The sequence below is a fragment of the Perna viridis genome, chromosome 4, assembly GCF_037379345.1.
Source record: "Perna viridis isolate PV_CMFRI_1.1 ecotype Kerala chromosome 4, ASM3737934v1, whole genome shotgun sequence".
NCBI classification, from domain to species: Eukaryota; Metazoa; Mollusca; class Bivalvia; order Mytilida; family Mytilidae; genus Perna; species Perna viridis.
The window spans coordinates 24,097,748-24,116,195 of record NC_142448.1 but is presented as its reverse complement, the minus strand read 5'-3'; the positions used below and the strand labels follow the sequence as shown (position 1 = coordinate 24,116,195).

Here is an 18,448-nt window from a genome sequence, read left to right as displayed (position 1 = left end):
TAGAACTGATATGGGGATTTTTTATCTGTCAACCATGGCCACTGTTACTAAAAATAGAACATTGGGATCAGACAGAAATTTATTGCATATACCTCCAAAACCATTAGGTGTAGCCAAATTCTTTCATCTGCTGAATAATGGTAACAACAAAATTACTGAACACTAATAAAAATAAATAAATCTGGCAAAATAGATATTACACCACCGCTGGTACCGCAATGGTCCTGATTTGGTACATGCACTTCAGACGAAATGGTAGGTGTTACAATGCGCTAAACCTACCTGTTCAATTGCGGAGTGGCTATACCCGTGTTGATTAAAAAGTATTTGCATGCTATTGTCATAATCGGTAAATCAGCAGTCACATCAGCACGAAGAACGTTTTACAAAAAGCAATTATTACTCACTGTTTTAGAAGAAACTGAGTATTTTTCAACTAAGGACTGATGTATCTAAAAAAGAATTTTGTAAGAGACCTTTAAATTTCAAGACTGATTTCCTCATACCCCTGATTCAGGAATCTGTTATGCAGATATTTATGAGTTTCAAGGAAATCAGAGTAGTTACCTCTTGCGTAGTGAATCAGTTGAGGAATATAAACACCATATGCAGGATATTGCTGCACAAATAAGGAAAATTTATGATATTAAAATTTAGGTCGTCTCTTTTATCATAAATCTTAGTGCTGAGATGACCTTTGTTGTCAGATTCAAGATGTAGGTCCAAAAAAGATTCAGAACAGGCTGTTTCTGTAGCCTCATTTATATCGAGCTCTGGTGGATATATTGATGGTAACCATTTACCAAAAGAATGGTTGTTGATGGACAATACATCATCAAGGACAATGCATCATCAATATATCTGTATGTAAAGTTACAGGATTTAGCATCTTTTAAATTTTTATTTTTACAAGGTTCTGAAGAAATGATCCTTATCATAAGGCTTACAAAAGTCTTCAGGGATCAAAGTTGTCACAGTCTTCATGCTTAACTTTTTGGAGCACAGGCCCATTGGCCCCGTACTTTCAAATTTTCACAGGCCCGATTGTAAATTTACAGGCCCAAAATTTTAAAGTAACTTTAAAGCAATCTGAAATAACACAAACATTTCTGTTTTTTTTTCAAATCGAGCAAAAAATACTTAAGTAGTATAAAAATAATATTTTTGGAATCCTTTTATTTTTATATAAGCTTTATTGCTATAATTGTCTGAATATAGCTGAAATATTGCTGCTTGGACGTTAAACCCCAACAAACAAACAAACAAATATTCTCTGCTATATGAAAACAGCATTAAGTCAATTATATCTTAGGTTGTCATTGTCATCACTGTAATTAAGTATCATCATCATCATAATCGTCTGATAATTCATTATCAATTTGATTATGTGATGCAATGAATCACAATACATTTTATTTTCATCTTTATTGTAGACAAGCCATTCTCCTGTTGCACTCCACTTAACTTGGAATGTCCTTTGACGTTTTTCACCATACTCTTTTTTATAATTTTTCTTTTCTTCTTCTGTTTTATTTACTTAAAATTTTTTACCCGGTTTAGCGCCTTCTACAAACCGTAGAAAAGCTCATTTTCACATGTGGGTGCATCTGTTTTTTTTTCTATAGATATACATACTAATTTATCATTATTTCAAACATTTATGTGATCGCACTCAATTACGACTGGTTCCCGGTTTGTGACATTCATTTCTAAGATGCTTATATCTAGACATACGACCAGTTCATGTATCGTAAACGATATCACAGACTTGGCACAAAGATGAAAATAAAATGTATTGAACTTGGATAAAAAAATTTCTGGACTTTTACTGAGAAGCTAAAGGACAAAAACAAAATCACCTAATTTGTCACACAGCGGGCATGCCATCAGGGATAATTGACAGGAACGGATTTTGGAGCTCCCAAACTCAATGAACGGCCTTCGGTTTTCAAGGGTTCAGTCAGACTCAGTTATAAGTTTTTTCCCCGAGCTGAAAATTACTCTCTGTAAACAAACTTGATCGGTAAAATAAATGTGCATGTAATAAACTATTCTTACGGCTATATTATGCTGTTCAATTCGTTGTCACACTCTTTCGAACTACCCAGCCGCCATATTGGTTTCAAGTTGACTGGCTTTCATAAATGTATGAACGATCTGGCTAAGTTCAGATTAAGACCAATCAAAAATGGCTATAAGCATGAAGAATCTCATGATTAGAATTATTGTTAAATGATATTCTAAACATGTCTAAAATAATAACAACTTATCAAATTTTGATAGATTGCCTTTCAACTAGCTTCAGTCACCCATCACAATTAATTTCAGAACAGCTGTTAATAGTGGAGGACTATGAGTAAGGGTTACATTCTTGTTTCAGATTGCTCTACTCTTGTTGTATCCTCTCAAACAAATATGAACTCTAATGAGATGTACGAGACCAGCTTTAGGTCAGAGGTCACTCTAACCTGTGATACTGGATATTCCTTCAAACAGGAAGAATACAATGAGATGTCAGCTGTTACCATCAGATGTGAGAAAGGAGGAAAATGGAATGTATCAAGAACCCCAGACTGCATGAGTATGTTTTATTCTATAAACAAACATTGTGTACTGTGTTCTTAATATTATAATACTACAAATGAAAATATTTTCAATTGAATATAAAGATGAACACCATTCCAGCACACAAGCTAATTTGAAAATGTCAGATGTTTTTGTGTAATCAGAATGCATCAAAGATTCCTGACAGTATAGATAATGCTTCCCTCATTTAGGGTTTTGTTTATTTTGTTGCAAGAATTATTTTAATGCTCTAAACAAATTTTCTCTCAGTAACATTATTTCATGGCTATGTGAAATATCTGGTGAGCAGATCGAAGTAAGACATGAAAAACATTACTACTGGTAGGTCTTAAGTGCCGATTTGTGTAAGAATCAGGCAATGGGTGGCACATCATTTTCCCCAATTTAGTCATTTTTGCCTAAAATATATTCAATACATCTAGAAAACAGCCAAAAAGCTATTTAAGTTTGTCATGAAGCATTTGTGACGTAGATATTTTTTTGACTGATTATATGGGGAAAAAGTGATGGGAAATTTTCCTGCCATTTTTCCATAGTGCATTTCAACTTAATTTGATCTATCAATATTTTTAAAAGGCAAATTTTACAAACATTTGATGGTTTTGTTTTCAGTATAATAGGTTTGTCATTTCTATTTTATTTTTTTACTTTTTCAGTCATGTACTGTCCTATCCCACCAAACATTGTAAATGGCTTTATTTCTGCCTCCTCTGGGGTTATATATGGTGCTAATGTTACCTATGAGTGCAATGATGGATTCTCAATGAATGGAAGCAATGTTATTGAGTGTATGGACAATGGAAAATGGAGTACTGCCCCAACATGTCAAGGTAAAAAGCATGGATAAAGTTTTTTGTATAATTATATTGTTTTACTTTTGTCTGTGTTTTGTGTGTCCGTGTTTCTGGAACAATTGTTTTCTATCACAGTTTTCTCAGCAACTAATTATCACAGCAGCTTGAAATTTTATAATATTCTTCCTTTAGGTATACCATATGGTGGGATATATTTTCAGAAAAATTTATATTGCAGCTTCCTGTTTTCTGAGGACTTTGTTTATTTTTTTACTTTATATTTTTAAATGTTGAAATTTTTGTCACACTTTTCTCAGCAACTACTCTTCACAGTGGCTTGAAATTTGAACATATTTCCTAAAGGTATGTGATATAGTGGGATTTATTTTCCAAAAATCTTGACAACAACTTCCTGTTTATTGAGGAATTTCTTTATTTTCCTTACATTTCTCTTACTACCAAGTGTTGCATGTTTCTCTTTCCTTCCTACTATTTAAAAGTTTTTATCAAGTCAAGTCAAGTAAACTTTATTTAAAGTAGATATACCAAACAGGAAACATAAGCTCTTATATACACACACAAAGAACCTATCAAACCAAATTTTGGTTCTTAAATGATAGTAAGAATATTTTTCAGATTTGCAGAATAAAAAATGACCAAAAAATTTAAGGATGCATTGTTTCAACTTTATTTTGGTTATATGCCTTGATTTTTGTTTTTGTTTTTTGTTGTTGTTGTTTTTTTTTTTTAATACGGACTAATATACCAATACCATTTACCTAAACATGCACTTCTCAGCTCTTCTTTCCCAGTTTTTATGAATTTATACTTTGGATTTTGTCCTCTAGCCCATGATACATGTCACAGTTCATACCATTATATTTTACAGCTGTGAGATGCTCTAATGTCATTGTCCCAGAGAATGGTGGAATTAAAGAATTAAATGGTGATGCAGGTGATTTTGCCTCTGTGGTACAGTTTACCTGTAATGAAGGGTATGAGTTGATTGGGAATTTGACAATCTACTGTAAGACAGGATCTATATGGTCTCATGAAACACCAGTATGTGAAAGTAAGTATGAAATGTTAATATTTTATTGTTCTAAACGTTATCTATGAATGCCTTTTCATATGGATGTACAATGCCTCTTTGTTGTCACCAATTAATATTTTTTATTTGATTTTCTCAATTCTGTGCTATTAGAAGGGGAACAAACTGTTCAAAGAAGTATATTCTGTTTTATTGCAATTTGTATTTTTTTCTGAAATTAATGCAAATTGTTCAACATATTGTCATTGGAATGGTAAATTTTGCTTGTAATTTTTTATGCGTTGTGGCTTCTCTTTCCATTGATATTATATGCTCCCATCCTCTTCTAAATACCAAGATGTGCGTCATTTTTTTTACCCCCTCAAACAAAGTTTGGGGGGTTTATAAGAATCACCTTGTCATTCTGTCTGTCCCTCCATCAGTCCATATTTCATGTAATTACATTTCCTCCTATTGTGATTTTGATGAAATTTTATAGAAAGTTTAGTTATCATATGTAGATGTGCATGATGGAGTGTAATTACTGTTGGCAAATTCCAAAGTCAGATAATCCAAATTATGGGTTTTACATGTTAAACCTCGTAAGATCAACTCCTCCTAAACCTCTCTAGAGCTTTGGATGAATATTTTGTAGGAAGTTCAGATTTTATTTTCAGATGTGCATGAAGGAATATCATTACTGTTGGATGACACCAAAAGGAGATAATCCAGCATGTGTTTTTCAGTTAAGTCCATTTGAATCGGGAGGGGGCGGTTATTCTTTTTGTGAGCTTGCTTAAGGTATATTTCTAGATTTAATTGGGAAATTGGTAATAAATTTAAAGAAAGGACTATAAAATTGAAGTGTCTCAAAATTATCACTTGGATGACATATCTTTGAAATAAATCATTAAATTGTTGAAGTACATTTTTTTTGTGATCCCCTCCCCCCGAATTATGCATTTCCTACTTAAAAAGTTTTTTCCTCTAAAACTACTGGATGGATTGTAACCAAACTTGGTATGAATGTTTCTTAGGATATCCATTACAATCTCTGAGTAGGATTTTTTATCTGGTAAAAAACATGGCTACCTTTACTAAAGATAGACCATAGGGGTCAAATTGCAAAATTTTGCAAATAACTCAATAACAGTAATGCTTGGCAAAATCTGTTTGGAGTAGAATTGATCGGCAAAGTGAGACAGACCTATGCTGAAATTTTCATGAAGATCTGTTGACTGGTGTTTGAGTTGTTGCCCGTGGCCAATATATGACTGATTAATTTTATGATTTGAAAAATGGGTGGAAAATTAAGATGTGCTCTATTCATATGACAATAGTACATTAGGGTCAAGAGTCCAATTTTGAATTATTGCTTTAGAAGGCTAAAATGACTCATTTTGACCAGGTGAGTGATTCAGGCTCCCTAGAGCCTCTTGTTTTATTATGGCCTTAAAATAAGATAGAAAATGCAGGACATTCTGAAAGTTGAGATTCATGTTGTGAATATTTCAACTTTTTATCAGAGATTTGGTGTCCTTTACCAAGAATTCGAGATGGCCGTTTGGACAGTACAAATGACCTAAGGTTTGAAGAGACAGCTACTTTAACATGTGAATCAGGTTATGGGATTAATGGTACAACTGATACATCAATGGTTGTGACTTGTGGTTCAGATGGATTCTTTAACATTAGTCCATGCTTGGGTGAGTCTTGATGTAATTTTTATACACAACACCAATAAGGTTTAAATGTTTATTAAAATTTTTTTACACAATCCCACCAATACATTACATTTCTTTACTCTAAAAACTACATTAAAAAACAACAAAACTACAAAATACCTTTTGGCTTTCTTGGGGCTACTCATTCTACACTTCCAACAATAAAAAATTCTTTAACAAAATTAAGAATTTTATGAAAATAAATGAAAAACAAAGCTGGGGATATCGCTTCAGCTTATTAATTGTCTGGGGAGATCCCGGCAGACATGCTACTACAAGTGAACCTCAGTCTTTGAAAAAACTATAAAAAATATAAGGGAGGTCCTTTCACCAAAAATATTAGTTTGGGGAGATCCCGGCAGACTTAATGCAAAATATGTTATGCTGGGGAGATCCCGGCAGCAATAATTTATATGTATGTCTGGGGAGATTCTGGCAGACATAATTCTTAATCATCTTAAGTTTTCTGAGATAATGGAATAACTAAACCAGCCTAGTATGATATCCTAGCATGAAAAAATGAAAATTCCACTGGGGAGATCACCGCAGATGATGTCCTAAATACTGAAATCTAAGTAATCCTGGGGAGATCCCAGAAGGATTAAGATATCTGAGATAATCATGAAATTTTAAACATAACCAGCCTGCCTGATGTATTATTGAAATGGGGGAACATAATTCCCCAAGAATTATAATGGCCAAATGGAATGAATTCAAATTGAATGAGTGACAGCCACCAAGAAAATAATACATAAGTATAAAAATAAAAAGATACTATATAACTTATCAAAATACAATATTCAAAAACTAAAGGAAGCTAAAGGGAAAAGTATAATAACAATATACATGGCAATGTTCCTATAAGCACATTTTCTTTTTGGCATCACCTATAACATTCTCATCAGTTCATATATGCCTTACGAAACAGTTTGATGACCAGTGGCCCAAGGTTTGAATAATGTGGTCTTCAACCCCTGCTGCCACGGCAGAAGTTGCTGCCCCATTTCTAAAAGAATGACCACAGTATTTCTCATCAGAATGACCAATTCGAATTAACATTTGTCTAATGAAAGTTCGTATTTTAGAAAAAATTTACCATCTTACGAACAGTCCTGTTCTAAGTAAAAACTATCGTAGGGAAAGAGAGGAGTACTGGATACGCAGACTAGGTACTGCAATACCTTACGGATGCAATGACAACATCAAAAGTATAGGAAACCTTTCAAGCTAATATAACAATAACATAAATGTGATGAATTTATTTGACAAAAATCCAAGACGGGAAAGGAGTCGTGGCCATCGCCACTATACGTCACTTAAGTTACATGATGTCTCCATAGATGGTCTCGTTCCTTTCATACAAAAACCTCTTGGACTTCATCACATTAGAACCAAACTTTATTCTATACCTCTCACTCTACTACACTCCCTTTACAAAACAAGTCTTGACACTCCTGTTTCTGACTGCACCTCATCATTATACAGACTTGTTGCCATCATTTTGGATATTTGTTTCCACAGACTCTTTAAACCAGTTTGTGTGAAAAGTCAAGGTGAAGAAAAACGATCATTTCTTCCACTACCGTTTGTCAACAAAGGTATAGATGCAATTAATTTGGCTAACATCCTCCATCACAAAAACGTTACCAACAAAATTCCCCCATATTTCAAAGACAAATCTATACCAATTATTTCATATTCCTATACTTTACCCATCGCATCCAAAATTTTCAATTATAAAAGACTATTGCAGAACCTCGAGATTGAGGACTTCAAGGCTAAACCACCTGACTGTTCTTGCAAAACCTCTCCATTCAAATATGGTCCTTCTGGTCATGTCGTTACGGGAGATTTAACCATTATCAAAAATGAATCTCTGCGTAATATCCTTTCTAAAGGTCCCAAATACCATGAACCACGCTCCATAAATCGGAATTATAACTTTAAAGTTCTTATGGATGCCGTCGAGGACTATGCAAGAAAATGGATAAAACGAGAACAAGAAGACATTGATTCTCTGTCAGAGTGGTTAAAGGCCGTGAGGTCTTTAATTTTGAAACGAATGAAAGTTTTAAGTAGGTCAATGAGTGCCAAAGCTACATCAGTTTTCAAAGACCCGATGTAGCAAAAACATTGTCTACTGTACATGGTAAGTATGTTGTTGTACCAGCAGACAAAGCCCTAAACAACATTGTTTTTGTCTGCAAAATGTTTTATATCCAATGTTTATTATCAGAGGTAGACATAGAAAATAATAGCAGTGATAAGACATACACTACCACCCTTTCCAAAGAAGAGATTGTGGAAAACCATAAATCTGTGCTATCCTCTTTTGGTCTCTCTGCCAGGGACAATGATGGTGATTTACCATGTATGTACTGGATTCCTAAACTTCACAAGAATCCATACAAACAACGTTTCATAGCTGGATCTGCAAAATGTACCACCAAATCTCTTTCAAAACTTTTAACTTCTATACTCACAACTGTCAAAGAGGGTCTGCAGTCCTACCACAACACTTGTTACTCCCGTAGTGGTATTAATTCAATGCGGATCCTGAAAAATTCGAAAGATCTTTTGGAGACAATCAGTTCAAGACTATTATCTGAATATAATAGCATTAAAACCTATGATTTTTCAACACTGTATACTTCTATTCCCCATACTCAGTTAAAATCCCAACTTAAAAACATTATACATCGTTGTTTTTCCAAAAAAGATGGTACACTTAGATACAAATATATAGTTTTTGGTAGAGAATTCCAAATCATCTTCCAAATATACAGAGGAAGATGTTTACACAATGCTGGAATTTTTAATCGACAACATACTTGTCCAGTGTGGTGGACGTGTTTTTCAACAAATGGTCGGCATTTCGATGGGAACAAATTGTGCTCCTTTACTTGCTAACCTATTCCTTCACTCTTATGAGGCTGACTTTATAGCTGATCTGATCAGAAAGAAAGAATATCGTTTGGCTAGATCCTTCAATCTCAGTTTCCGCTATATAGATGACGTATTATCTTTAAACAATCCTAATTTCGGGGATTTGATACATCGCATCTACCCAAAAGAACTTGAGATAAAGGATACTACAGACACTGTGAAGTCAGCGTCATATCTTGACCTTTACTTAGAAATCAATGGTAAAGGAAAACTATTGACCAAACTTTACGACAAATGTGATGACTTTTCATTCAGAATTGTCAACTTTCCTTTCATCTGTGTCAACATCCCTTCGGCTCCTGCGTATGGAGTGTTCATATCACAACTCATACGTTATGCCAGAGCTTGCCGAAACTACGCAGACTTTTTGTATCGCGCTAGAACTTTAACAAATACGCTTCTGGAACAGGGTTATGTTGCTACAAGATTGAAGTCATCACTACAGAAGTTTTATGGTCGTCATCATGAACTCGTGGATTGTTATGGTGTATCCATCAGCACCATGAAAACTGATTTATTCAACGGGTCATAGTTTTTCTTTCCTCGTTTGTCTACCCCGGACTAGACTTTTTATGAGCAACTCGGCGGGTGTTTCTAGAAAAGCAGAGGCTGCTTACCCTACCGGTGCACCTGGTCCATGCTCCCAATATTTAGTGGAGTCCAATTTGCTCATTTACTTTTGTTACTTTGTATGTATGATTTTAGTTACTTTATGTTCTTTGTTGTGTATGTCTGTTTTCCATGTCTGGTCTTTGTCGCTGGATTACATTCTTTTGATTATCACTATAACCTTGGTTCCCATGATTACTCTAAGTAAAGAAATAAAGGTATCTTTTGTAAGTGCACAGGTTTCAGATTCATTTTCAACAAACAGGGGAGAGTCTTGAGTAGCTCTCATGGTACACCTAACACAAACATACTTATACATCACTGGTTGGAATTTGTTATTTTCAAAAATTGAAATATTTACACCTTTTCTGAATGGATCTGTTTTTGATGACCTCAATTTAACTATATATTGATTATTATCAATCAATACAGTATCAGACATTAATAAGCATTTATTGCAATTATTCTTACCCTTACTGGTAAATTCTCCACACCTTAAAAAACCAAAAAAAGGCTGTTAAAAATGCAGCCTGTAACATTTAGTCAATAAAAGGAGAAAATACCCCAACTACAAGTAAGTTGCACAATGATTTGAGAATGTCAGCAGTAATAGGTAATCTGTCTTTTGTAACATTGTTTTGGGACTTTTTAATTCCCCTCAGAACACAATACAATCTGTCGTCTATCTGTGTTGGATCACTTCGCCCTGCTCAGAGATAGGGATCATGCTTAAAGTTTTTACTACTTTGACAATATGTAGCAAAATAAATCAGATGATCTTCTTTATTATTGCTATTTTGTTTAAAATTCCTTTAATCTTGCTATATGATAATTTTCAATCTCACACCAGTCGAGTTAGAATGAAAATTATCACTAGTTTCTATGTCCTCGTGTGACATACAAGCAACAGCATAGGAATATTTGATAACCTAAACAACTGTCTGTTTGTTTACTGTGTATGAAATAATGGCTAATTTGTGGCATTATTTTCTAGTTTATAATAGAAAATGATTAAATACAGTAACTTACCTGATAAGAATGAATAAATTCCTAAGTTTTTCCACCACTAACTTTTGAACACAAGCGTCATAGTTTCAAATAATGTGTATCACAGCTGCACGTCGCCAAAAAAGTGTCGCCAAAGGCAACTTTGCAGTGCTCATAAAACTTGCATATTTAGGTCAGGAAAAAAATAAAAATAAAAGAAAACTAATACCTTACAATTCAGCAAAACAGTGATAAAAGATTATCAAATATTTTTTCAACTTGCGGGAGTTTCTCATGCTCATCTCGTCTCGCAGTGAAGCCGCTCTATAAGATCAGCATGAGAAACTGCTTCTCATGAAAAAATATTAAATAATCTAATAATATCTGGTAGTTTAGATACGGAACAATTAATGTAATGTAAGTTCATAAACTTAGTGAATTTCTGAATAGCATATGTTTGTTTAGTACCTTTGCTTAAAGAAGCATCCCACAAACTCTGAGTCTGTAATTCTAGCACATCATTATTTCTGAAGGTGTCAAACACGGTGTCGGATCTTCCTCTGCATCTGGAGCCAAAGTCCTGAATTTCTGCATCTGGTAACAAGTAATTGAGTCTGCAATGTTGCTTTTAACACCTTCAGTATGTTTAGCATGTATAACATACTGTTTTAATGCTGCATGAAAGGTCAGTTTCTGCATAAGTTCCATATAACTGTAGCCATATTGTCACAATGAAATAATATTCGCTTACGTTGTCATTCATGCCCCCAAAGCACACAAGTCATGAGTATTGGATACAATTCATCAAATGCCGTAGATGTTTGTTCAACTATTAGCTCACATGGAAAGTTGCCTTGAGACCATTTGTTTTGGTAGAAGCCACCAAAGGAACTTAATGTAGTGTATAAAGTTGTAGATCTGCTGCTATGGAGATATTATCATCAATAAAATGTAGGCTGAGAATTTCTCGATTCGTACACTTATAGCCATTTTGAAAAGAATCGATTATGTCACAAAGTCTGTTAACTTTCTGTAATGGCAATCTAGCCTCCATATTAACTGTGGCTAAGAAAATCCCTAAATATTCAATAATATTACAAGGTCCTTCTGTCTTTTTTTACAATAATGGTATACCTAAATTCTTAAATATACTTAAAAAGATTTTTTTAGTCTCTGCTGCATTAGCGCATGGTGGTTCAATCACTCAAAATCATGTAATAAATGAAGGATGTTGTCTATTCCGTAATTGTTTGTCGCAATCCAACAAATAGCCTGTGAAATTATTGTCCAAAATTTTAGGGCTAGAACGAGACCCGAAAACTAACTGTTTGTAAAAATAGTACATATTATCCCATTTAATACTATGAAAGGGCCCACAACTTGGGTGAAATCGGTATATTCTTAAATGCATCTGTAATGTCTGTTTTAATCAACCATTATCCTTGACCTTGTAATTTAATCAAATTTATTGCATCATCGATAGTGACATAATTTAACGAAAATTCTTCTAAATCAATTAAGTCATTTAAGCTTGGATTTAATTCATCATCATGTGGAGCTGATAGATCGACGACGAGTCTCTTCTTTTTAGAGTAATTTCCCTCAGCTATTCCAATGGATTTATACGAAATAACCAATTTGGTGACACATTCTGGTTGCGATCTAGCTGAAAGCAAGTTTTTACATTCAATAGAAATTTCTTGCAGTGTTTTAATACCAGTGTCGAAACCTTGTTTAAAATCGGAGATTAAGTAACATATTTGAGAGCTATCAGGATGTTCGGCTAATTCAAGTAGTTCTAACCTATCAACATTAATTGGTGTAAAAATGGACATGTCGTAATTAATAGTCACATATTTGATTTCTTTCTCCATTGATTGGCCCCTGACTTTTGGGGCCCTTCCTCGTTTTTTTACGTCGCCTGAATATAGCTGAAATATTGCTGCTCGGTTTGTAAACCCCAACAATCAATCAATCAACCGTTTTTTTGCAAAGGACAATTGATTACTGAATGGTCTTTCTTGCAGTTGGTATATAAGTGTAAATTGTTACAATGAGGTGCTGTACAGCCTCTTATGCCATTGAAATTATTGAAATTTCTTTCCCCATGTAAAAGATTCTGTTTCGACCATAAGAGTCTTTCATGTTATCATTTCTAGATGATCTTGACAGAATTGTGTTACTTTGCTTTTGCAAGATGGTTGGACAGAAAGCGGATAGATGCAAAGTACTGTAACAATGATCACACAACTTTGGTTCCAAATTTGAAAAAATGTTACAGAACAGTGTATTGTCTCTCACTGACAAATTTATTAGTATGTTATTGTAGCGCAAATGCGCAGCAGCTTGTAAAGAAAACTGTCAGTGATACTCATAAAAACCTCTCCCTGAATACCTTGTAGCCATATTGACTATGTCCCATTCATAAAGATCAAGTTCGTTCCTTCTATGAGGATGCGCTGTATACATTATGTTTTTGTATATTCTGAAAGCTTGTATAAATTCATCTATTGTGGGGGACCTGTTTAATCTTGGATCAGGTTTACTAGCACTTTGAGAAGAGTTACATGTTAAATCATAGTAATCAATTCCGGATCCAATATAATAGGGAATTAATAGAGCTGCTAGATTTACATTCTTACCTGCAATTATGTTTAGCCTAACCTGGGGAGAAATAGTTTCCACTACAGGCAAATATTCTGCTGCAAATCCATATACATTCTGATACACCCTCTGTCCTCCACATTGCTGGCTTGTGACTCACTGCCAGCAGCCGCTGGTATTTGTCTCCTGTTAATGTTAAGAGACTGAAACTGACATCTTGTTGTCTCTAACGTGTAAACATTACTGACATTAGGCAAAGTAACAATTGGGCCAGTGGTGGTCCTGAGCACTGATGTATTTAGGGAAGTGTCTGGTATTGTGTTGGAGCTAAAACCAATATTTCTAGCTTGATCAAGGCTATTGTTTGAAGGAGTGTTAACTTTATTTGTCAGCGTTACTACACTTGCTGCAAGCTTTGCATGTTTGTCGATAATTTTGATACTATTTCCATGAGAGCTGCTTCTCTGTTGCGATTTTTTATACCCGTTGATGCATTGTGGGATCCCAGGACTGTAGAACTCTTGTGTAGTGATTCTCTTCACCTCCCGCCTCTTCGTCTCTGCGTGCTTTCCTGGCTATTCCGATTTCTTCCCCTTTCCTGATTCCTAAGGATTCTTACTATAGCCATTCTCCTTGAAAAATTAGGTAATCTTAAATTCCTTGCTCTAATTTCCACTCATAAGCAAGTTGTTGTCCAATTCTCGAATATATTTGTGGATCATAGGGTGATGGTCTCTCTTGATGCTGTCTTCAATTAGGTGCCATTGTTCTAGAATTTTCGTACACTGTTCAGAATAAGTCTCACACTAATGTTGCAATATACAGTTCAGTTCCACATGATTGAAGTTTACATACTCTGTATGATGATGCAACCCAGTCAAAGAGTGTTATTGAAGAACACATAACGTAAATATTAGCAAGATTAATTTGCAATTTGTTGACCTTGTATGTATGCTTCTGCAACTGAAATGAAGTATGTAGATAAAAATATCTCTTCTCGGATTGGTCAGAATCTATGATCTATATTTACCTTCCCAACGCACGTGAACATCTATTGTAAATAAAGATGAAAGGAAGTCGGTTAACAATTCAAGATATATTCATGTATTTCTTGAGAAATTCATGACTATAGATAGTGTGTTGTGTATAAACTATAATTTAAATAATTGAATATCATATTGGGGTATTAATTAAACAATGCATAATATTAAACATGTATTTTAGACTCAACAGAAATATTTTAACCAAAATGACTTTAAATAAATAAAATATATCAAATAGAGCCTTTTACATTCTCTTTATTAATGAACTCAGAAAGACAGACTAAAAATGTCTTAAATCTTGGCATTGTTCACCTGTTATAAACAAAGAAGGTACATCAAGCAGAAAACACCCTTTATTGTTTAATTTAATGGCTGATTAATGTGTATTTGCACTTATTTGCTTGAATTGTGAAATGCCTGTAGTCCCAAGTCTCAATTTGTAGTATGGTAAAATTCATATCCGCAAAAATAAATGCCTTAAAAATGTCTGTTTTTATCATCAGCAAAAAGGTTTTACTTCTAAAATACAGAGAAATATCATCATTTTCTTTTTACTACTTTGACCCACAACCGTGTAGTCATAAACATATGAAAATCATGTCTTTTTGCCTTTAACCACAACATCCAATGAAAACACAGTTACTACATCTGTTTCTAATTAGATAAAGATCATAACTTAATACAACTTGGAATAAATGTTACTAATTCATTGTTGAAAATATCAACCTTTAAGTTAATTTAATGTTGAACATGTCAACCTTAACATTGCTTCAACATTGACAGTTCAGAATGTTGAAATCAACAACATTATTTCTACGTTGAAAACTGTGTTAGTTTTTTTTTAACATTTACCCCTCTTGAATTTTGTTTTTACTTGTCTCTTTTTGCAAAATTTACTCATCAAAGTGTAAACAAATATCCTTTATTGATAGAAGTATAAGGAATCAATTATTTATGTTGTCGAGAGGGGACATGGAAATGTTGGGCATCTGTTCCTCTGGGTCTCCACACTTTTTTTTGTAATGCTCCTACCAAATAAGGTTGTTTTTGGTATGTATCCTTATTATGATGATTACGTTTGACTTTGGTTATGGTTAAATGATTTTTACAGAAGTTACAGCCCTTGAACTTAGAAAATTTTAATGAATTTAAAGTTTTCTGCACTCTTTTTTGTGATGCTTTTACCAATTGATTTTATCTTTATGTAATAAATTATTTTTTTGCATAACAGAATGTCAGCAAAAAATAATTATTTTTTCAATTATTTATATATAGCCTTGTTCAGTGTTATTGTAACATTCTATTGACACAGATAAAGAAGGCAGTTTGTTGGTTGAAATGTATCTTTTTACGCTGGGGACATTGGAATGCTATTCTTTTATTATCTTTAATTTATTGATTGTTTTTATATTACAGACATAGATGAATGTGAGAATTCGCAGCATAATTGTTCAGAAACAGAGATATGTAATGACAGGAGGGGAAGCTTTATTTGTACCTGTAAAGATGGATTTGAGAAATTGCCAGAAAACCCTCACTGTACAGGTTTGTTGGCATAACTACCCAGTTTTTCTCAGTTTTGGGACCTTATATCATAAAAGGCTTTTGTACAAGTTTTTTTGAAGGAAACCCCCATTTGTTTTTTTTTCATTGATTTTTACTTTCTGGCTGGTTGTACAAGACACTTGCTTCTAATGAAATGTTTGCACATCATCATTTTTACTCAACACATATTATTGTGGCATTAAGTGTCAGAATAAGTATGCATTTGACATATTAAGACACTTGAATTGACTATGTAATTTTTATCTGAGGAAAAAACTTTGTATAGGAATCACCTTGTCTGTCTGTCTAAATATCTAGTAAGAATGTGTCCTTAACTGTTTAGTTTTCATAGATTTAAACATCCTATGTATTTACGCATGAAGGAAAATAACTAACAGTATTTCTAGTTGTAACAATTTGAATTTATTTGAAATTTACCATTGATTTCAGAAAAGTTTATTTTTATGGAAGTTTGATATGTATGTCAATGTGCCACACTAAGGAAAAGTATGACTTAGTTTATCCTTTTGTCTGTCCATCCATCTAATTATTTATCAGTCCACATACCTTAGCACAATTGCTCTATGGATGAAATTTTATATGCAGATAAGGAACCATTTTTTAAATGTGCATAAAAGGTGATTTGAATCTTTCTACATGCTTTAAAAAAACAACTACAACACCACCTAAATAATAAGTAATTTTGTTGAAATTCATAGGTCATCATATGTACAATATAGATGTGCTTTAAAGAAGATACTTGTAACTTTTGTCTTATGCCTGCAAAATTGCAAAGGAGGTCTATAATAGAACTGGAGCATTTTTCTTTTATTAAAACAATGTGAGGGCAACTCTTAAATAAACAGCTCAATACATTTTAACATGTTGTAATGTAAATGATGAAGGATATATTATCTGAACTATTGGAAGATTAGGCATTACATGTACTTGTATGACGATGCTTAATACTAGGTAACAGCAAGGGGAGATTATCCATCTTAAAAGTATATATGATGGAAGTCCACTTGAGGGAGAGGTATTCCCTTTTAGAACTTGCTCACAGTATTTCATTTTAATTATTTTGCTTTATGCTGTGCATTTTTTTTTAGATATTAATGAATGCAAACTTGACCCTAAACTATGTGAAAATTGTACCAATGCAGAACCTGGTTACACCTGCCACTGCCCCCTAGGATACATATTGTATACAGAAGATGGATTTAATAATGTCTCTCTGGCTGAAGGTGAAACAGGACTTTTACAAGGAGATGTTTACCATATCAATCATACATGTGTCCGTAAGTAGTATCCAAACATGTTTGTAATAGGTAGTGGCATAGGTGGGTAGGTAGATTGTGAAATATTTATAGCTCACTTTGACATAAGGTTCTGAACGCTTAAATGCCATCACTTTACATCAGTTGTCATCATCATAAATAAATAAATACAATAAATAAATAATAAATAAAAACTTTACATGATTTATATTTAGGGGTCTAGAGTAAAGTTTATGTTTTGTTGGACATGCTATGGCCTTCTACATATAAATGTATGGGTGAGAGAAAAGTTATTTTGCTAATGACTTAAAAATGGAAACAAAAATTACTTCAAAATGGAAGAAATTCTGATTGGAGGATAGGTAAGAGGTGAAATAGACTAAAATGAAAAAATCTGCCAGATATAAACCTGTTCACCACTTTTCAACATGGAATTTCAGTACCCATTTTAAGTTGTTACCCTTTAGTAAAAGGCAGTGGCTCCCTGTCTGAAAGTTCCAGTTTCACTAACTACCATATGAAAACAGTCTATTAATGGCAGAAAGGACGTAAATTTATTATATTATATAAATATTAAAACTTTTTATAAATTATAAAAGTATTAACACTTTGTTGAATACATGACATAAAACTCAAAATAGAAACATTTGATTTATAATATTTTATCACTTAAAATAGGATAATTTATTAAAATACTGGTTAAATGACAAGATAGAAGGTTATAATATCTAATTTTCAAGTGTTTTGTGATCATTTCATGAAAAAATAAGATTATATTCTAACATTAACACAAAGGCTATCACATTGATATAATTAACCTCTATATCACCAGCCATATTGACATTGATCTGATTTTTTTTGCTCACCTGGCTGAAGGCCATATGAGCCATTGCCATTACCTGGCCCCTGTCGTGATCATCTGTTGTTGTTAACAATTTTTCAAAACTCTTCTCCTCTGACATATGTTCCTTGGAATATCCTGCATAGAACTGATGTGGAGACTTTTGATCTGTTGAAAATCATGGCTGCAGTTAAAGTAGAACATAGGGGTCAGACAGTACCAGTAGTTTTTCACTTATATCTCCAAAACTGTTAGGTTTAGCCAATTCCGACACAAGTAAAATGTTCAGCTTGATGAGATCTATCTATGGTGAAATTTTTGTTTTAATCTGTTAAGCCATGTTGTAGTATTTTCCTTTTTCAAGGTTTTTTGTTATTTTTAATGTTATTTCTTTCAAAAATCTTCTCCTCTTACACTACTTGACCAATTGGAACCAAATTTGTTATGAATGTTTCTTGGGGT

The 18,448-nt window shown here is 33.4% G+C and overlaps 1 protein-coding gene and 2 pseudogenes across 4 annotated transcripts in view; 1 reads left to right on the top strand and 2 right to left on the bottom strand.

Moving 5' to 3' along the window:
* Positions 1-18,448, top strand: part of LOC148619412 (uncharacterized) — a 165,968-nt gene that overhangs the window by 27,693 nt on the left and 119,827 nt on the right. For all 4 annotated transcript variants that reach the window (XM_088579273.1, XM_088579274.1, XM_088579272.1 and 1 more), the window contains exons 13-18: positions 2,381-2,581; positions 3,243-3,416; positions 4,270-4,452; positions 5,937-6,116; positions 15,740-15,868; positions 16,978-17,166. In XM_088579273.1, coding sequence (XP_088435399.1) covers positions 2,381-2,581; positions 3,243-3,416; positions 4,270-4,452; positions 5,937-6,116; positions 15,740-15,868; positions 16,978-17,166 — 1,056 coding nt within the window. The remainder of the gene's footprint in view (positions 1-2,380; positions 2,582-3,242; positions 3,417-4,269; positions 4,453-5,936; positions 6,117-15,739; positions 15,869-16,977; positions 17,167-18,448) is intronic.
* On the bottom strand, positions 9,844-11,384 carry LOC148619414 (uncharacterized; annotated as a pseudogene).
* Positions 12,652-13,908, bottom strand: LOC148619413 (uncharacterized; annotated as a pseudogene).